At 41.5% G+C, this 22,710-nt stretch overlaps 1 protein-coding gene across 1 annotated transcript in view; it reads right to left on the bottom strand.

Moving 5' to 3' along the window:
* The window catches only part of LOC106033457 (uncharacterized), a 321,304-nt gene that overhangs the window by 131,935 nt on the left and 166,659 nt on the right, over positions 1–22,710 (bottom strand). The window contains exon 6 of the mRNA XM_066977945.1: positions 19,871–20,048. Coding sequence (XP_066834046.1) covers positions 19,871–20,004 — 134 coding nt within the window. The 5' untranslated portion in view covers positions 20,005–20,048. The remainder of the gene's footprint in view (positions 1–19,870; positions 20,049–22,710) is intronic.

Below are 22,710 nucleotides of genomic sequence, written 5' to 3' on the forward strand. Positions count from 1 at the left end.
TTAAATACTAATTTATAATTTGTTGACATTTCTATTTGAGAGAAATAACGATAACACCTGTAGCTTTGACAGGGTTTCTTATATAGGTATACAGGCTCACTCTTGCATTCAGTAATAGGCTTGGTCCTGCCTTTGTCTTTACATTTTCAGTCAGGATGAAAAGCCATCTGCTTCCTTCCTCTCTTCTGGGTTTTAACCTCAGCATCTTGAAAGACTGACAGACACCTTCAGATGCCTGGGTATTTATGATACGGATACTTCAAACATATGATATTTCAAATTTGCTAGAGAGAACACGTCTCAGGTGCTAAGCCCCTTCCTGCTGCTTTGCCCTTTGTTTATTGAATGTTTCTTTCCCTGCTGTTCCCACTCCTGCTTGTCTGGGTCAGGCCAAATTTCTTCCTGCCACCGATGATTTTAGAACTCACCCATTATTAATGCCACAAATCAATCTGTCCAGAAGTTCACCCTCTAGGATTTTTCCAGATGACCACCTGGGATTTGGGGAAGGAGAGGATCAGTTTCCTGCCAGCTCAGCTCACCGAAACAGCTCTGCGTACCACCAGGCGGAGGTGGCGCCGGGGAGCAGGCAGGACACCGAGCACTGCCTCTCAGCTCTGCTGCATCCCGCCTCGGCTCCTGGCCTTGCTTGTGGTGCTGGAGTCAAGCCCTGTCTGGGATGCATGCGGATCTCTCAAGACCTTTTCAAGTGACCTCAACTTCCACTCTCATTTCCAAAGTTACTAGGAACTTCTTGGGAATAGGTTGCATTGTCACAGTCACTCCAGAAAACTGTGTCTTTCTGTCCTGCACAGCTCCTACCGTTCCTTTCCTGCATTAGATATACCAGCTTTCTCTTACACCGACACCATATGTACTATACCAGCTATATAACAGAGCCACTCAGCTCAGAAATTTGCAGGCACAACCAGCTGCAGCAAGCGGGGTGGGCTTGGTGCTCCGGCCCAGCACTCCGTGTTCAGCTCCGTTCAAACCGCCGTGCGTGCTTTACCACAGGTCCTGCACCTCAAGGCCTTCCACATACAGCTGCAACTCCCCTACAAATATTCCTTAAACAAAAATATCCCTTTCAAGGGGACACTACACGGAGCAGCAGCAGAGCAGCACCGCCCAGGAGGCCGGAGCTCACTGCAGACACTGCCCAGGCACTGTCCCCTAACTCCTCACTCCTCAGCCCTCATCACTGGAGGGCCAAGCTCACTGTAAATATTTGGTTATTCATCCAGCCTGATGAAATGCCTGTGTGCCTTGCTGATTTACCGAGAGCAGCATGGTTTGCTGGTTAAGTGTATTTTCATTCTCTGCAGATTATGATTGTGGTTGCTGGAGCGATGATTACCTCCCAGGACGTCATCGTTATTCAGAGCCTGCTATGACAGAGACACTCGTTTAATTATCGCATTTAGGAAAATGTTTTTGTTACACGCATAAATCCTAATGAAAGAGCAGCTACACCATGGGTATCCTTATACCAATTCAGTATGATTGCTAAGGTGATTGCAACATTCCCCCACCATGTTTACCAAATTACAGGTAAGAGAACAAAAATCAGAATTTTCTTTAAAGCCCTTCCCTCCATCATGTAAGCAGATGTCATTTTCATTACCCTGTAAATCTCAAGTCTCCACCCTTATTCTTGCTGTCAGAAGACTCATTCCAGATCCTACGCCTAAACAGTTCAGCAGTAGCCCCAGAAAAAACAAACAAACAAACAAACAAAAAACCACACCAGTAATTGCAAAGCACTTTGGACTCACAGAGGAAAAAAAACTTCAAGTGCACAATAGCTACTACAAATCATAGAGCACTAAGTGAGAAGACAATGTATTAGACATCTGCGAGAGTGTCTTGGCTATTAAGAAATCAAACAATATCATAATTTCTTCTTGAATGTTCATTTTGATGAAAAGTGAACCGGGCCAAATAGTTTCAAGGGGCTTATTTTCCTTCCCATTGATAAGACTGCAAATGAATCGGACAATAAAATAATGACTAAGTGTAAAAATAATCTAAATCCCCCACACGAAGAGACATCGCTGTGCTCAGGAAGAAGTTCCCTCCCTGCTGCAGGCAGGCCTAAATTTTTGCAGTTGAATCCCTGCTTCAAAATTAAAGAACAACATCAGCTTTTTAGCTGCTTTCCAACGCTGCCTGGCCCTGGCGGTGCTGATTTGCTGGGGAAGGACCTGTTACCAGACTGCTGCACTTCGGCATCACGCCTGCTCGGACCACACTTCACCCTGCTCGGTGCCAGCTCTCTTGCTTGCTGCTGACAGGTTGGCTTCAGTTTTATTTTATTCATATGTACCTGTGTGAATGTGTAGGTATATATCGACATATCACAAACATACTCTGTTGTTCTTGATTTTAATTATTTAGGTGAAATTCTTAGAGACCTGTAGAGGAGTTACTTTTCTTCAGAACAGAAACACCGAAGGGACCGTGGCACTGCAGGCCCAGAATATTGCATCTGACTGCTCAACATATTCAGCAAGACTTGAGTGACTCAAACAAGGACAGGGCTGCAGAAAAAAAAATGTTTTTATTAATTATTTACTAGCCTCCAGGGTTTCTGTGCCATACAGAGTTAGCATAACTTTCTGAATAAATTATTCAGATCTTCACAGTTCATCCCAAGCACAGCACAGCTCAAAAGAGATGACAAACCTGGAACGCATGGCACGTACCCACCAAATCCCTTCCCTGCATTGCAGCTCGTGATACTTTCACCAGGTTTCTACCCAGACGTGCAGCCCTTAGCTTCAGGCGATGTGAATCAGCAGAGTCCAGTTATAAATACTACAGAAACGTCATGAATGTCCCAGCCTCCTCCCCACACATGAGTACAACAGGCAGTTTCCATGGGGCTGCACAGGCAGCCAGGTTTTCCCACCTGGAGGGGAGGGAAGTCCTCCCTCACCAACCACATCTCACCGTCACCTCAGGCGCCGAGGCTGTGGCTTTTGCCCAACTCCTGCTGTCCACACATAATGCCATAGCTCTGAAGAGTCCTAGCAAACGTATAAAAGGCCAGTTTGAAATCCTGCTGAGCTTACAGATTAGGCACTGTCATAAAGCCACGAACCCCAGAAGCCAACCCCATATTCAGATGCCTGAAGACTGCTAGAGAGATAATGGCATTGCAGGCTGTGTCACTGAGTACAGCACCTTGATCCAGCGCCTGCAGAAATAAGCCGCTGATGACATTTAGGTAGGAACAGACCCCAGGCAGCGCTAGGATTTGGTTCTCAGTACAAACTGCTTCTCTGCAAAGGGCTAAGAGCATCCTACTTGAAGTAAATGGCAGAGTATGCATCGCAGGGAGAAGTCTCTGCCTTGGTCTCCTGAGACTGGAGATACGCAAAAACGTGCCTGTGGGCTGGGGTTTATGGCATGCCTGGGGAGCCCCCATGCTTTAGGCACTGAACTCTCCTCCACTCCTATGACAATCTCCACACTCACCCTCTTCTGTGCCTCCAGCTACGTGGCACAAGGGGAAACAGCCACCAGACCAACCGGCAGCCCATCTCCGTCGGCAACGCAGAAAACATCAATAACGGGAGGCAGAGACAAACACCCCCCAAAAATTTCCTAATGGGTTATAAATGACAGAAAGAACATTCTGCACTATGTAATTAATGGAAATTCACCATTTTTTAAGCTTCCTGAGGGAAATTTTCCATGTCAAATCAATTTGCAGATAGGACCCGAGAGGCAGGATATCACAGCTGCTTCAGCACGTTTCTTCCTCAGCCCGTAGCTGGGGTTACGGCTGCCGGCACGTTCCTCGGCCACTTTGATCTTTGGTGACAGTGTTAACTCTATTTAGTCCTCGGTGCTGCACTGATTTTAAACAGCCTTTCAAGATACCCTCACTAATTATTTCACTCGAAGTTTAATTAAATCTTGTCACACAGGAATACGCTGCTTCTTGGGTTGGTGCTAAACATTACAAAGCGTGTAACGGGAGGAAAAGGAGGGTGGGTAATTACAGCTGGACAGACGCGCACAAAGAAAAAGCAGAAAGCTATTTCTAAGTCTGTGAGCCCTCTCCACTTCCTTTCTGCACAGAAGTAGCTGACTTCTTGCCTTTTTAAGGACAAAAAGGACTTCTGAAAAAAATCCGCATTTGTTGTGTTTTCCATCTCGATATTTCTGTATTACACTTTTCCATTCCCAGATCTCCTCCTATTTTTATGCCACCCAGGCAACTTTATAATTTACAAATTTCCTGGGTTTCCTATTAGATTAGGGAAAGGATTATTAACTTTTAGTCAAGAACATCTTATGGGTGCTTATCTTATTCAGACAACTGCTCTGCTTATCCTTGTTTACACACACCAGTAAAGAAAAGGTTCCAAGTTTCCCCTTTCTAATGAAGTTCTTGTGCCCACAGTTCCTGCCTGTTGATCTGTAACTGCCTTTTATTTTTCAAGTGGAATCACATAGATAAAGTGTATTAGATTATAGCAGACATTGAATTTATTCCTCAACAAGAAACACATGCCTAGAAACAGGACCTGTCTTTTTTATTATTAGAAATTTCACCATCTTTCCACATTTCTTCTGACTCTTAGTTTCCCCCTAGAGCAAATGAATAAGTCTTTTACCACAGGTAATTCACCCAGCTTTAATGTCCAACGCCACGTGTACACATTTCACACTGAGCCAGGAGCTAGTTAGCATGTTCCACTTGGAAAACAGAGCAAAAAAGGAAACAAAGCTGTAGCCCTTAGCTTAAGCGCAAACTTCTTGCTGACCAATATATTCCCACATTACTGGTATGATCGTGACATTCATACATAAATACCACAGTTTAGGACACATTAATATTTCTTTTTCGAAAAAAAAAAAAAAATCATCAGACTTTAAATGAGCTTTAAGAGCTGAAGAAACTGTTTGGAAGGGTAAATCAACCAAAGCAAGACAGCAGAAAGTAAAATTAAAGCTTAATGATAGCTGAAATAAAGTAGCAAAATATATTCATTTCCTAATCTAAATTTTAATACATAAACTGCATAACACATTGCACGATTAAGGATCCATACAGGCGGAATAAAAGCCTCAAGTGTTTTGTATGGCAAGCTTAAAAGGTCAAAGTGGCCTCAAACGAAGGAAACCAAATGCTGCTGTTTGGAAGGAGAGAGGAACAGCAGCGTCGGCGGCAGAAACCGACAATGAGAAGAGCTGAACAGAAAAGCCAGGCCTTGGTCTCCGCTCTAATAAACATGTTAAGGGAAATAGAGGACCCGAACAAGGTGCTACTTCTTATTCTTGTTAATATTCCAGGTATATGAGTGAGAGATTAAAGAGTTGTTTTCCACCCCTTGAAGAAATGACCTTGGTCATACAGGCAAATTGCTCCTGGTAAGTCTCTGAGAACAAACGTTCCTGCTTGGAAATTAAGAATAAAGCCTGTGTCATTGACGTTCCTTTCACGCCATTCTCAGGTCTAGCAGAAGCACCCCAGGGCAGAATTGTATTTCTTTTTCAAAAAGAAGAGAGAAAATAGCACCTCCTCATCTTATTTTTGAAGTATTCTTATAAACGTGAGAGAACTTTTATCCTCTATACAATATTTTCAAAGATGTGGGGGACCTTTAAATCCCCCCCACAGCAAGAGTTTAATTATGAAATTTCACAGATCCAAATCATTCCCATCCTAATTAAGCAGCACAATATTTTTCCATCTGCTTATTAACTCTATTTTACTCCTGCTTAGTTCTTACCTTGTGTTATTACAGTCCCTCCCCTAAAATAAATGTCACAGACCCTCTAGAACTCTTCATCTCCAAAGGAGCACCTGTGCTTTTCTCGCTGTACGCGATACGGCTTTCAACAAGGGGTCTGCTCTGGCTGAACACGGCAGCTCAGCCTTCAGGGCCGCCGACCTCGTCTAATCATTCCCACCATTTCCATATCAGAATAATGAATTTCTATTGGTTTATTTTGAAGCAAAGATTCATACCACACAGCTCTCATATTGTGTGTTTACTTCTCCCATAGATTGTTTTCAAGTACTTAATCCTTAAAGGTGGCAAGGGGCTGCTCCTACAGACCCTGTCCGCCAGCCCAATTCCAACACCGACACGAGGACAAGCTGGCTGCCACAGCAATATAACCTGGACGTTATCTTGGAGCTACTGCAGCAATTATTGGGGTTATGGATGTCAGGGGACCTCAGATGGATCACCTGACACACTGAATTTACTGACAGGTTCAGCACAACAACCATCTGGGACTGCATAGTTTCATGCTGGGGAATTTATCTCATACCTTTTATACTGCATGTTTTTGGAGCTTACCGGGAGGTGCCCGGGTAAGCGGGCTGCTGGGCCTGCTGGGTGCTGGGCCTGCTGGCCAAGCTGCAGGAAGGGGCTGCCGGGAGTCCCAGCGGGCAGATGAGGGATGGGAAAACATAGAAGAAGAGGCATCTGTGCAAGTTCCCTCTTCCAACGTTAGGTCAACCGAGCCCTCGTAGCAAGTGCAGCATCGAGCCCTGAGCCGTGAAGAAACAGGGGTGAGAAACCCCTGAGAGGATCTGCAGTCACAGGTGTTATAGAGGTGTAGTCATAGGTAAGAATGCACAGCCCTTGCCATCAGGGATGCTGCAGGAGAGAGCCTCTGGCTGAGGGTTAAGGAGACCGATAACAAAGCAGACGTTGTGGTGGGTGTCTGCTCTTCGGCACCCACTGGAATGAGCTATTCCATAGGCATTTACAAGGAAGGCAGTGGATATAATCTTTCTGGATTTTAGAGAGGCCTCTGAGTCCCTCACAGCACCCTTCCGGGGTCCATTTGAGATGAACAGGTTCACGTTATGTCGGGTGATGAACTGGCTCAGCAGCAGAGCTCAAGGGTCGCAGTGAGTGGGGTACATCTTTCTGACAGATGGTCACCAGGGGTGTTCTCCAGGGCTCAGTCCTAGGGCCAGTTCTGTTCAACAATTTTATCAATGACCTTGATAGAATAGTTCAATGCATGGTAAACAGTTTGCTGATGATACTAAACTCTGAGGTGCTGCTGACCTGGAGGGACAGGAAGTCTTGCAGAGGGATCCAGATACTTTGGGGAAACAATACATGAGGGAACAGCACAGAGCTGCACCAGGAGAGGGTCAGACTGGACATCAGGAAAAATTTGTTTCCCATGAGGACGGTCAAACACTGGAACAGCCTTCCTAGCAAGGTGGTTGGTGCCCCAAGCCTGTCAGTGCCATGAGGCATTTGGATAATGCCCTCAGTAATATGCTTTAACATTTGGTCAACTTTTAACATGATCAGGCAGTTGGACTCGATGGTCTTTGTAGGTTCCTTCCAACTGAACCTATCCATTATATCACAAGTTTTCAAATTTTCCTTTTTATGGTGGTTGAAACAAAAATCTGTCTTCCTGGTTAATTGAGCTAGGTACTTACAAGAAACAACAGTTTTCAATTTTGTCATGGACTGCAAGTATGACTTCAAGCAAGCCATTTAATGTGTCAGCATTTTACAGAAATGGCCATCACTATCTACGTTTTATTTACAATGTCAGCTCCTGAGGTGAGCAGTCCCTTACTACATGTTCCTGGCATAACACACCCATATTTTCAATAGAGGGTACCATGATAAAAGGTGTAGGTTACTATTTATTAGGAACAGTTAAAAAACAAAAAAAAAAAAAAAAAAAAACAACTGCAGAGAAGGAACAAAACCAAAAAGAGAAAATTGTTTTTTCTTTTAACATTGTTCAACCAGAATAACTCTTCTGTTATCTTGGGTAAATATATATGTATTTGCAGACCGTCTCTCTCTTTCACCCCTCGTCACAAAAGCTCAGCGAAGTTGTAGATTACAATACGCTTCAAGGTTTCATGTGGTCTTAATGGAGATTTCCTAGAATACTACTATAAATATTTAATAGCTGGAAACCAGCAAATATATTACAAGGCCAAAACCTATAGTCCATCTATCATACAAAAAAAAAAAGAATTCACCACTGCGCTCATGCATGTGATTAACTTCTGGGAAACCTTCAAAGAACATTGCTTATACGGTAGTTTAAGATCATCACTTTGAATCAACACAGTGTTGTACTTCTATTTTCTGCAGTTCCAGTACAGAAAGCTCTTTAGATTAATCATTACCACAAATAAAGAACTGTTTTCAGCATCTGCTCACATCTGCAGAGTACGTGTGATATGCAGATAGATTTAGATATAAAACCTAGCAAACAACACACTAAATAACCTCTATTTTTCAAATAGTTTCACTAGAGAAAGAACCTCTGCTATTCTAAACTGCCTGTCCACCCATTCTCCACAAGCAATTTCTTCACGGAAAGCTAACATAAATTTGAAGAAGGCACATTAAAAAAAAAAAAAACAAAAAAACACTTAGCAAATCCTAAGAAATTTGAAAGTTTCCCTAAAAAGCTTCTAAATTACCTCAGCCTGTCAGTGCCCTGGTCTAGTTTCCAGCTTATACACATGGAATATTTTTTCATGACTAAATGAAAAAGCCATTTGTCACAACGAAGGAACTGAATGGGAACTTGGTATTTCAGAAGCAGCACGTTCACCCCCACCTGCTACCCTCCTGCTATTTCAACCATATTTGAGAGCGGGGGATGCTGGAAAACAACAAAAAAAAGTTGAGACTTTTACAGCATTTTAGATATTTATGTGGTTTTATTTATTAAGATCCAAGCACTGATGTCACGGTGCATCCCCTTTGCTATCTAACAGTTACAACCCTACACCCTGAGAGCTGAGGCTGGCAGCACCACAACACTCACTTTCTTCCAGTTAACTGAAGATGACAATCTAGCTAAACTGAAGGAAGACGACTTTACAGACAAGAGGTACTTCTTTGCCTCCTAGCCCCCCTAACACAACAGCGCTTGCATATAATGCCATAGGACAGGAGAAAGCCCTCCTTGGGAGCAGGCAGCATCGCCCCTTTGCAGCTCTGCTCCCACCTGCCAGCATGGCACCCTGCAACTTGTCTCACTTGGTACTTCTGTGCAACAATAGTTTTCCTAAAAGTGCTTCTTTTTCTCTCTCAACAGCCTGAAAAGCCTTGTAGCTTACACAACGATGAGCATTTGAGTGTCAGCACAGCCCTGTGGCAGTGGTATTTGCACCTACTAACTGCATTTCTCAACACAGCTGAAAGGCACTTTGATACTGCTGGAGGTCTGGGTCAATAGGAGGGGGGGGGAGGGGAATTTGGGATAATTAGTACAGAAGGTACCTGGTCCAATTATTCGAAACAAAAGGAGTGCAGAAGAGAAGGAAAAGTACACAATTTATGTGCAAACCTGTGTAACCAGACAGCGCTCCTGCTCTGGATCTGAAATGTGCTATCAGTTATTTGTTTCAAACTTCTCAAACACTGGCATTTGTTCACTTAAAAAATAAAAAGGAACAGTAGTAATGGGAAGATAAATATACTCCGAAGTATATCAAATCAGATCACAAATGGGAAAAAATAAAACCATCTGCAGAGTTCTATTACAGAGAGTGATTATTAGCAGATACATGGGCACTTAGGAAAGTCCTTCATGTCGATCAGAGGGGTAAACAACACAGATCTCTGCAGAAATAATGCCAGGAGGGATTTTCCTCTAAGCTTCTCCAGGAACAGCGGGCACTGACCCTTCACAAACTATTTGTTTGGGTTCACACGTAGTGAGAAACGAAAGTCCTAGCGACATAATTTCTGATTTCACTGCTAAACAGCTCGAGACATGCAGAAGGACGCTGGGCAATTTGTTCGGCTGAGCAGTAAACAACCCCTACACGCAGCAGGAACATGTGCAAAGCAAACTACACCTGCACGTTCCTCTCCAAATTGCCAAAGGCTGTTAGAACAACTGCATCTCATTTTGGGGAGGAAGAAACAAAGAAGCACAAGAATATTGCATCATTTGCCAGAGCAAGTTGCTAAAGCTCCACATAAAGGGAAGTATCATCTGATGTACCATCAATAACTAAAATTAAGCTCACATTAAATGTGACAATAACAAAGCAGGCAGCCAAGCCTCTGTTTGGTCTTTGCAGATACGCTTAAGGTTTAAGCTTGTTCAGGTATTACACCCCATGGCGCTGGCTGTGGTATTGCTACCAGAGCCTGAAGGCTTGCCCTGCATGCCACTGTTAGCCTAGGGCTGGAACCAGAGCCCTCCTGCACATTTTTCAGCCTCTCCAGAGCTGCAGCACCAAACCACTTGCTCTTGGAGCATCGTTCTGACTGTGACACCTCGCTGATCCATATCTAAGGCAACACAATGCCACAGCAGAAATAAAATGCTGGAAAAATGCACTAAAAGCTGAAATCTGCTCCCTGGCAATAAACTCTCTGCCTGCCTTCCCTCACCTCAGGCAACCTCCAACCTTGCAAGGAGCTCCTTGCTGCTCCCCTGGCATCATCAGGCCCCATAGCATCCCCGGCCTGCTGCCTGGCTCACTGGGGAGCTGCACAGGCCCCATGACCTGGAAAAAACATCAGAAAATTCATCTTGTTACATGGTATTGACTTCCATTCAGAACAAGATGGGGAAACCATACAAAAGCTACAGAGCAGAAATGAAAAACAAAACCGCAGCAACCTTGCGCAGATGACACTGAATTGCTCCGGTAAGGAAAACTGCAGGTGCCAAAGGTGTAACAATTCAAAGTAGAGTTTTCAGGTCACTCAGAATAACTTGCATTTCTGGGAGATATTTATCTAAACCTGGCACAACCTATGTTTGGCACTTGTCCTCTTCGGTGAGCCTTGGCATTCGCAGTAAGTACAGAGCCTGAGGCTGCAGGAGAGAACTGCAGGTGTCCTTGGGCACAACACCCTCCCCCCTTCAAACAGCACTCATGCAGCTGCCATGTCCTGGGCACCCATGGGAGCACACCCAAGCTGGCCCTCAGACATCAGGTGTAGTAGTTCTCTCAGACACAAAACTTCCTCTTTCATTTCTGTGTTTTTGGAACAGCTAACAAGGTGTCTGTTAGGAGCTCGGCACGCTCACAGGGAGGGAGCTGAACTGCAAGACCAGCAAGAAGAGCCAGCTAAGAGCCACATTTCTCAGATCCCTACCAACTATTTTCAGTCTCAGTCTCTCTCCACTTCCTTGGCATGGTGTTGCTGATGGCTGAGGAGCTCCTATTTGCCAGTGTGTGGGGTCATCCACACGGGACACACCTTACTGCTGACATCACAGCTTTTCTTAGGATTCTCTAGCACAAACCTCTGGCTCCTGCACCAACACTGCTGAACATCATTTGAAATCCCCCTACCACAGTCAAATGCTCATCTGTTGATCCCTTTCTTAAATTATCTATAGGACAACAAGCAGATTGGGCATACCCCAAGGTAATAATCCCATCCCAGCTGACTTTTGAGGAGGAGCGAGGTTCAATTTATAAAGCCAGAATTCTCCAAATGTCCCTGAAGGTGTCTGCTGACCTCTGATGAGGGAGGTCTTTACTAGAGTTCATGGACCCTTTCCTTGCCCTAAGCCTTCGTTCTGCACACTTCCCTGTTAAATAACTGAAGAAATGCAGTCACTTAAACATGCTTTCTTGGCTCTGTGTTTGTAAGTGTTTTTCAATCATTCATCTTCCTGCTTAACAACATCTAAGGGAATTTTCAGTCTACGGTCTCCCTTTCAAAGCAATTCTTTAGGCAAAAATCTGCTAATTATCCCATGATCACAAATGATTTCATAATATTAGCAAGGGAACACACAGACAAGGGCAATTTTTCTTATTCATTATTATGACTCTGTCAACTGTATGTTTTACAGAAAAGAGACGTGTAACCTCTGTAATCCATGCATTTTACTGCACCTCACAGGAGGAGATCTGTATGTGTGAGCAGTGACACAGCAAAATGAGAAAACATTTTCCTCTAGGTGGATTTGTAAAACTTCTGAAGGCCACTTGTTGTCCTGCAGCAATAGCACAGACAATTATCATAAGGACAATAATCGCTAGCCATTGTAATAATAATTTAATTGTTGCTCTTCCAACTAGAATTATTCTATTGCTGCTCTCTTTATATATGTGCCTTGCACAACTGATGCACAGCACGATACAACTCTGGCAAAACAAGACCTGCAAGTCTTTGCTACCAAGATGTGCATTGGGAAACCCAAAGACGCTTTGAAAGAAAAATATCTAAGGAGAATTCTTCCCAAGATCATTTTCTTCCCAAGACAATATAGTTCATTTTCATCTAGTCTCATTTGTGATTGATGAATTAAATGCCTAAGACATATTTACTGCTAATTAGTTTTTGTGCATGTTTTTTTTTAGCCATAACTTCCGTGTAACCTAGATATAAGTTTTATGTGATAAAATTATATTGGTACCTCACATAGTAAATTTCATGGGACAGTCTGATGGCTGGTTAGCCAAACAGAATTTAGAAAGAAAATACACCTATTTTATAGAACCAGAATACATTAAAGAACCTGTTTTATAGCTGTATTCATTGTGTTGCAATTTTAACCTCAGGGTATGCTGAACTGAAGGACACTTTATGTGAAATCAATGCCTGCTATGTACACACAGGCTTTTCCAAGTATTAGCATGCAGACTGCCATGTGTTTTAATGGAAATGTCATTGACTGTAAGCAGCCAGACCTAACAGTGTTGAAAGGCACGTTATATTGGCACTGGTAATAGCGTTATGATGCTGCAAGTGTCCCGATGCGCTTGTAAATACCTAAAGCTGTAATGGCTTAAGGGAACTAGTCTCATACAAGTTGAATTACTAGGGACTAATACTCAGTCAATACCCCTCTACAAATTAGGAATGAGACCTGACATCTCTGTTCTGCTACATCACTTGGGGTAAATCCCCTGTATATGGGCATTTCACAATGCAGTGACACCAAACTCTATGCAGACGTAATTAATGATTTCTTTGCATCATATTTGCTATTGCTTACCTATATGCAGCAGATTGTTGGCCAGAACAACTGAAATGACTTAAAGCCACCAGTCAGTTTGTCTGGTAAAGCCTCAGGAAAAAGGAGTAGTCGCCAGGCTAAATGCCAACCTGTTAAAAACCTTCTTAAACACAACCTGCACTTGTAGCTCCACAACCTGCTGCCACATGCAAGCTGCCTATGAGAAGAAACCCCTACCACTTGCCCAGTTGCCTTCAGGAAGGTCTTAATAAGCTGCAGGATGAGCTAATTAAACCCATTTAAGTACTGAAGTGCAATCTTAAATCAGACACAAGTTGAATGAGGTTGAGAACAAATTAAAAGGTCAGTATTTAGCTATATGGTTACAGAGCTAGCTGTTCAATGGGAACAGTAATAAATTCAACCATTTTATTTTCTCCTGCAACTGCATCAAGCAAAACATGCATGTGTCTACAAGGAGAGATCCTGGGAGGTGCCCTGGGAAGGACGGTGTTTGAAAGAGATCAGCACTACAAAGAGACAGGCCTATCTTGCAAAGCCCATGCTTCCCAAACTACTCCTTTTAATTTGCACAAATCTCCACGTTTCTGTGTTAAATAACACACAGTGGCAGAACAGAATACAAGGATGTGCTTGTGCCACTATTTCTCTGTCTCATTTACTTATTTGGGGCATGCTTAACCATAATTAAATCATATTGATGTAACGTTTAAACAATTTCTGTGTGAATTTGCCCATAGGGCTGCCAGTGAACAATCTTTTCCTATTCAAACGAACAAAACAATTTAACAGTTTTCATCAGAGACATATTTAACTCTCTTTTAATGACAGAATAATGAATATTTTATAGTTGCAGTTTCTGGTTTTAGGTGAGTTATTTTTATTGATGTTGGGATTGTCATGTAATGGTGTCTATTCAAATCTGGTAGGTCTGTAATTAGGTATTTTTCTAAATATTTGGTACTTTTTCTAATAGTTCTGATAGGTACAATTTTCTGATACTTTAATATCCTTGACACTGAATAAGCCAATCATTAAAATGATTCAGTGGTAAAGAAAATACACCTGTCAGATCAAAATACAGTATAACTATTCGGAATCTTTTCAAAATTGCTTATCAAATTTGTATTTGTACCATTGAATATACTTCTAAAACACACATTACAGTAGAATAGGCAAATTTACGTTTTGAAAATCATGCTGAATTTTTGTTATATTCATTAAAATCTATTTTTTAATGTCACGAAGAAAAATAGAGCAATTTTTTAATGTTAATGTACAGAAAAGATTTTGTGTGAAATGACAGCAGAGCCAACCATCTGGAAAGAAGCATACATTCTCTATAAATCTATTTAATTCTGGAAATGGGCGAGTTCTAGACACTGAATTTTTCTCTTAAGAATATAGTGTTCTAACAAATTTGCAAGAAGTGAGTATATACATATGTTTGTCAGGAACTAACAAGAAAGTAGATTGCTGAATACCGTTGCACTGAGACAACTGGCCAAATCCCTAGTTTTACTGGGAAAAAAAAATCACATTATATATCACATGGTAGAATCCCCACTTACTGTCTTAAGGTTTCATGTAAGTATTATTTGCTCAGATCAGCACACGCATGTGGATAGTCTGTACATGTTTACTCAGGTAGAGATTCCCACTGCCATGATCAAATACACAGGGAAATAGTTAAGCCTCACACTCCCTTTCCACTTCTCTCAATGTCCCCCTGTGTATGTGATACCTCACTATATCCTTTTTCCCCATCAAGACACGTAACAAGCCCTTCTGAAATACGATAAAAGAATTATTTAGGGGCATAAAAAAGATAATGAACCTGTGGAGCATATAAATATATAAATACTCAGAGAGCAAGCTAGTTCTTGGCACTAGTATTCAGCATGTCCAGATCCGTTAGTCTGGGTCCCTTTACCTAGGGAATATGTTAGTGCCATACTTTTAAACTTACTTGGGCAACACATAATATATGCAACCTGTGAGACTTCCAAAATGGCTGACCACGTACCTTAGCGGTGCTTCAGAACTGGTCTACACGTGCAAATAGTGTTTAACTGTTCACCTTCACCACTCTTTACACAAGCAGCTTAAACTGATGAAGCAGTCCAACCTGCAAATGCCCAACACCCAGCATCTCAATTACCTGCTAATTTAATACCGCTTGGAAAAAGAAAAATTGGCCTGTGGCCTAAGGTCTTAATTAAAAAAGCACTTTGTTATTTAATCTGTATCATTCCAGGACAGTAATTGCAGAATTCCACATAATAATCCTTCTTTCAGTAATTGTTTAAAGCTAGAAGCTACAGAGCACAGACGGGAGGCACCTCTGCAGAGCTCACTGCCTCGTCCACTCCTAGGGCTGTGTGACAGCACTGCGATGGCATGCATGCCACTGCTGCTCTCAGCAGGAGCTGTGCTGATTCTCTTCTGCACCAGGCTTTGCATTCTTCTTTCCATTAAAATAATAGCAGTCCTTTGGGACTGGAGCGGGAGTGACCATCACACCTCACAAAAAGTTGTGCCCTACTCTCAGTAAAGAGCTGCAATGCAAAAGCCTTATAAACCCCAGCTCTAATTAATTCCATAGTAATTATAGGCAAAAAGGATGCAGACAAGTCTCAGTGCACACACAATGTGTACACGCACTTCAAGAAAGAACCTCAATACACGTTATTAGAACAGTTTTTTCTCCAGCTACATGCTGAAGTAGGGACCCCCAGCTGCAAATCACCACCATGCTCATCACTCTGTCTGTAAATCATCACTGAGCACCTGAAGGCACCAATTTCACTGTTAGCATCAGGACCGATGGCCAGGTACTGCCCTGTGCTTTAGGAAGAGGTTGAGATAAATGGTAAAGGTAGAAGAACACGGCCTTGGTTCCTTCTCCTTCCTCAGAAGCTGTTATTGCTTTTCACACCCAAGCAAAGCTCCCACACTGCCCCATGCAGGCTGTATGGATGTGACTGATTCCTTGGGACTGCACTACAGGCACCGAGGAGGCATCAGTAATCCCCAGGACACTGATGCTTGAAGTTTGATGTGGTACAATTCCAGCTGCTGTCTTTGGGATCCAAGAGAGAATGAAGGGTTCATACTACGCCTGAAGTCCAAAGGGCCTTGTGAGAAAATGGCATGGCATACAAAGGCGATGCTACAAGATGGATTGTTAATACCTAGTCCCCAGAATGGGATGTGGGAGAAGGTTAGTGAGGGGTACGACCTGAGCACACAGCCGTGGCTAATAAATACCAGTGGCAGTAGCACTCATTTCCTGGACAACAGCAGAACAATGCGGCCTGTATTAATCCTACCCGCATTAGCACCATCCATTGGAAATCGCTACTACAGTGGTTATGACAAGATAATTAAAATAAAATAAGTTACTAAAAGATCCCATCAAGTTTGACCTTGAATAATTAGCTTTCTAATGCATAGGAAGGCCACTAATAACAAGACACCATGAAAGCAGAAATTCAAATATTTTTCTTGCAGGCAGCAGGCAGAGCTGAGAGGAAACACATTGTATTGAAAATTAAAGACACTGGAAAAACAGAGTCTGCAATGAGCTGCTAATAATCATACACTGTGCCATCAGGGTTTTTTGCCTATTTACATATAAATAGTTCTGACCTGACTTGGCTACCAACAACGGTTAATTTAATTTATTGTCCTTTGGCAAGTGAATAGTCATTGGTTTTCTAGCACTTTTAACCTTGGCAAACCCTTGGGAAATAAAAATTAGATTGAAAGAAAATTACTAGTGGTGGAGAACTGTAAGAAAGTGACAGTAGTATATATAAACCTCAGGCAGCAGTGGAATAAAGTGTCATATTATTGTATGCTGTCTTCTAAAGTTCAATATTACTTTTTTGATTTACACTTCTGTAATTTTTTCCCAGTAATTCTTCTTGCTTTGGGGACTCTTGCACCTACCTTCATGTTTTTCAGCTGGGAAGATGGATTAGCCTATCTAGCATAAAAAATCCATCAGAATTCATAAGAATAAACCAGTGATGTGCAACCAACAACAGCTAAATGAGGTGACAGTTATTGACCACTAATGACTGAATATTAGAGTAAGATTATTTGACCATCACTGCTATGCCACTTGCATGATAACTCATTTGAAGTGCTGCCTTTCAGCCCTTGGAGTCTGGTGAGAAAATACAAAGCCCAGAAGCACTGCTTTCCTCTTGCAACACATACAGCTGCCTTCTGGCTTTCACTTCAAACATGAAGTGCTCGATTGAGTGCACACATGATGATTCACTATTGACATTGTTATCGCAATGAAGTCTAGAAAATGAAGATCAGGAGTGCAATAATAGGAACTGACAGTTCTACAGCTTGCTGGGAGTGCTAATCTTTGGAAAAACTTGAGTGAAAGTTTTTATGGGCTGAAAGAGGCACCATTTGTAAAAAAAATAACAGAAATGAACACAGGAAAATGTCAGATGAGTTCAACACAAGCAGCACTGCCTCGGGAAGTGCATGTGCGCCTTGCTCTCCTCAAACTGGTGCTGACGTGCAGCGCTGTGGGTGAGATGGAGGGCGCTTGGCAGGTACCAGAGAGGATGTGAGCCACCTCCTACCCTCACAACACTGGCTCTGGGCAGAGTGACGGAGGCAGAAATGTGGGGGTAGAGATGGTTGGAAAATGGATTTCCATGGATTTCTTTTGAAGTCCTCAAAGAGACCCACATGGTTGTTGCAACGTGCTTTCTCAGCAACCTTCCTCAAAAAAGGAAAGTTACGTGAAGTACATCCCTTGTATGATGTACCTATCTGTGCACCTAGCTACAAAGCAAAAATCCAATAAAACCCAACTGCACAATTAAAATATTGCATGGTAACGGTTGTCTGAGAGGATCATTCTTGCTCTTTATCTGAGATCACTTTAGGAGTAAATTAATAATCAACACTGCAAATAATGACAGACGGTGCTAGGTAAAATCCAATAGCTCATAAAAACTGTCGCAATGACTGCACTGTGCATTAAAAACAAGCAAAAAGACATTTTTTATGCCAGGGTTGAAACAGATATACTGATGTTTGCAATACTACCAATGCTGTTCGTTTAAGGGTACATTTTAAAGGGAGAAAGTGGAAAAACTAACATTTCTAGATCAAGGCTAGCTATAAGATTTGTGTCCTATTACCTGCAGAGTTCCCAAGGCAGAAAATATGGTTTAATGAGATGCCAGAATGATATTACTTGTCAACTTTTGGTGTTAAAACTATCTTTTGAGTACATGTTGCTTTCAAAGGGATCCATTAAGGATCCTTTGTGCTTTCACGTTGCATGCTATTTTGATGCCCTTTGCAATAACCTCATTGTGTCACAGTGTGCTGAGAGTTCTCAGCTTCCCTACAATTCCCCTATGAAGACACAAAACTAAAAGAAAATATGTTTAGCCATGTAGAATCCACAGTGCTTGATTTTAGAAGCCCCTAAGGGGTCTGCATTTTTAAAAGGCACCAAAATCCCATCCTGCTGAATCCAGCCAGAACAATGTCTCAGGTGGGCAATACAGCACCAGGCACTTTTGAAAACAGCCTACACAGGAATGCAACTTTCCTACAGCCACTAACACAGTGGTTTGGGGTTTCGATTTAGAATAATTTTAAGAACATTTACTTCACTATTTCTACAAAAAATAATTTGGAAAAAAGGTAAGTCTGAGGTATTACTGGCAGTATGTATGCACATGAAACTGCTGCACAATTCAACAATTGAAAGTGGGTGGATGAATTCAGATAAGAAGGAAGTTGGAAGTATTGTCTGGCACTCTATGTTACGTTGTCTGTCAGAGCCACAATTTCTAAGGTGGCCAATATGCCACAGAAGTGACACTCAACCGTGGTGCTAGTGGGTAGACACACGGGCTTAATCTTTTGGGGGATCAAGAGCTTGACTTAGCTGACTCTTTGGCTACAGCTGATGATGAAACAAACCCTGCCTTCCTAGTACTGGGATCAGGGGAGCCTCTGCAGTGCTTGTTTGTGGTGATGGTTGTTAAAGTTTCCTGCCACGGGCTTTCACAAAATTGATTTGTTTCTTCCCAAGGTGTTTAATCTTACCCTGTACTTAAAATCACGCTAACAGACGTTGTAAGGCAAATGTCCTGCTCAGATGATATTCTCCCGTTTTCAGAGGTTCCTCTTGCCTTACATGGGCGTTTTACAAACACATGGCTCAAGTATATGCATTTGTCTTTAGCTATACAGCAGCTAAAATTCATGGCACGCATCAACAGGCCCTACTGAATTCACGCCCCAGGGAGTATGACCTTACTTGTCAGATCGGGCTTATACCTTGGATTGTTTGACATGAAAATTGACAGAATCTATAAATCCTCACGCTACAGCTAAAGTGACGGGCAATTATATGAGGGAAATCTTAGTTATATTTTAGTCATCAACACTGATTAAGTGGTACACATGTACAAAATTATAACCACCTTCAAGTGATTAAAGAAACCCAAAGACTTTCCATGTTTTCAGTCTTTTGACTTCAGTATCGTTCTCTAATCTGGGATTTTCTTAACATTTTGTTCTAGTGTTACATTCTCCAGCCTGTTTCTTTTCAGGGTCTCTGCTTCAGTATTCCTAGCTGTCTGCAAATTTTCAAAATCTTCTGCTCCTAAGCCACCAGCCTTCTTTCAGTCCTAAGTGTTCTGAGACCCTTTTTCCATTTTTTTTCCATTTTTTTGTATCTTCTCTTTTTTATTTTTGAATTGTGCCTGCATATCTCCAGCAACCCCTGATGAGTCTCTGTTATTTATTCCCACAACTCTCAATCTCAGTGCATTTTAAAAGTTTTACATCCCATTACAATCCACCCGGTAAAGTTCCAGCTAATTCCCAAATTAGTTTTTCTGGACCACTTAACCATGTATTGCAGAGTACTTACAGTTGAACAAAGAGAAGACTGTGCTGACAGAAGCTGCCCTCCAAAATCCCAGGGATTTCAGTTATCTTTTCATCACTAATTATTACGATCAGAAAAAAACACATTTCTCCATAATGGCTTGATCTGGAGAACATCTGAACTTCACAAACGTGACTGCAGGCTCAGGAAATGGGAAGTCCTGAAATGTTGAAAAAATGAATTAAATTTTTATGCCAATATGTTTTAACTAAAGTATTTTTATGTCAGACAAGTGTTACCAGCAGTGCCTTTTTCATCTCTCAGGAGATTTTTGTTTAAAAAAAAAAATCAATACCATTGTGCCAGAAAATAAATTCCATTTTCAGCTTGGAAACAATTTCCTTTTCTGTACCTCTCTAAAACCGTATTTTGCTTCTTAGTCAGCTCTGGAGAATCATTTTGAAAATAAACTTTTACATTTGTGATATTAAAAGCACAAACTTGTAAAAGCACAAAATTGTAAGCACTTGTTCAAACAGGCCAGTGTTATATGCCTTAGCACAATCTTACTGGTTTGTCTCAGGTACTGTCCACTACTTTATCAGAGGTTGACTCACAGTGAAATGCAAATGCTGTTTGATATCACATTAGTTATAATTCACCATCATGTTCCTAAGATTTTAGCACGTTGTCATTTTCTGCATTAGGTACTAAAGCTATTTGCTTCGATAATACAGCATCACTTCGTGACAACTTCAAAGTGATTAAAAACCTCTGCACAGTAAGAAAATATTGACAGTTCCCACTCTACTGAGGGGAGATCCAAGAGACATTCAGGAGAAATGATGGTACTTCACCAGGAAGAACTGTGGAGCACCAAGGCCCATGACCTCCATGGAAATCAAACACAAACACAGCATCCAGGCTCTTTTGAACACCTACCTGATGCAACTTGGGGTCTTCAGGTAATTTTGCACATTTACAAATAGAGCCTAAAGACAAACTATGCCCATGCAGCTGAGACTGCTCTCAGCATGGTGTAATTTGTTCTGCTTTTCAACATCCAAATCAGACTACAATATCATCCTGCTGCAATTTTACTATGCCCAGCATCCAAATAGCTGTACTTTAAAGCTAGCTTGGCGATACCTACACAGTACTCAAAGCAGTGCTTCGACTATGGTACAAGCATGCCTGAACAGTAAAACACGTACAGTTCCTGTGTTAGCATGGAATGACAATTTACCATTCTAACAATTTCTGACTAAAAACAGTTTCTACTGAATCAACTGTTTTTCAGAAAACAATCTCTTTCAACATAAAGAAAATTTTCTTTTGGAAAATCAAATTACTTTATTTCACCTGAAGCTAGATGACAGTGTCCTGTTGTTGAACTAAACCAATATGCTTAATATGTGTACAACACATAAAGCTACATGAACAAGTAATCTGCTACTTACGACAACTGAATTTAAGTATGAAACTAACTTAAAATACTAAATTTGATTTCATTTAAGAAAAATCATGCTATTTCCAAATCTATTTTTAAACCTTTGCATTCTATTAGGACAAAGAAAATCATAAATTTTCAATCTTTTCAAACAATTTGGGCTGAAAGTACACATTAAGTGTTGACATTGCTTCCAGAAAAAATTTTAAGTTCTGGTCAGGCAGATTTAGGCCAGTCCCTTTTTGAAAAGAGTCTCAGGAGTCCAATCCTACTGGAAGTAACTGAGATAAGCTCCTATAGTCTGTGTCACTTTTGGAAAGGGAAAACAAGCTCCTATCTGACCTAGACATTTTCAAAATGGTCTTTAAGGTCCCTTCCAACCCAAGCTATTCTGTGATTCTATGATTCTATGAATTAAATCAGGTTTCTTGTCGTTTGCCTATTCTTAAATCAATAAATTATACCTCATCGCTCAGGACTATCCTCTTTTTAGGTCTTCATTCAGCTGAGCTGCTGGTCACAATTCCAGTCATTCCTTTTACTAGAAGAAGCTGTTGCATATAGTTTGACAACAGGAAAGTGAATATAGATTAATTCTCCCTATTGAAACAAGCGTAATAGCTGTTTTTGATTACACCAATTCCTTAGAAGATAGCAGTCTTGCTACTATTTTGGCCGTAACACAAACAGTATCATGAGCCACAGCAGCTTCCAAACAGAAGATTTACTACAAATTAGGATCTGAAGGGAAAGAGGCAAATGGCAAACTGAGGGGATTATGAGTCGGTGGCTATATTCTGACATGTATTAGATTATAAGGATTTGCATTCATTAGGGAAGCTGGAGTGGCATTTGTTGAGTATGATATATTGTATAGTACAGGAATGTCCCATAGCTACTATAAGAAAGGTAATTGCAAGCTTACTCTTTCTGATGAACAGCTATAGATCTTCCACACTATTTTAAACAGAGTTCTTATGGTTTGTTACACCAAGCATGGCTCTGATCCTCCACAGCCTCTGAACCCACAAGAAACCAGTGGAGTTTTAAGAGATGTAGGAGGCTGCCTGCTCTGTTTCGTAGAAACTAGCCCCTGTGAAAACTGCCAGCTTTCATAAAGTATTTTGAAGGTTAAAGCTGAGTTTCAGCTAAAATTCTGTGTAAAGTTCTATTCATGTTGAGGTGTAGGGATTGCACTGCTGTAATGATAGGCTTTGTAAGCTGGAGTGATATGCAGACTATCTAAATTAGTTAAATTACTGATTCAATAAATTGGAATCTTTAAGAGAAAAAAATGTCCTACTCTTTATCTATGCGTTTTCTAAATATTTGGATAGACCATGGGAACTACTTACATGGCCTCTAGGGTCCTTAGCTATGGATATTGTTAAGCTTGATTTGCTCACAAATTAGCGGAATTCAGCATTGTCCT

This window comes from Anser cygnoides, chromosome 15 (assembly GCF_040182565.1).
Source record: "Anser cygnoides isolate HZ-2024a breed goose chromosome 15, Taihu_goose_T2T_genome, whole genome shotgun sequence".
Taxonomy (NCBI): domain Eukaryota; kingdom Metazoa; phylum Chordata; class Aves; order Anseriformes; family Anatidae; genus Anser; species Anser cygnoides.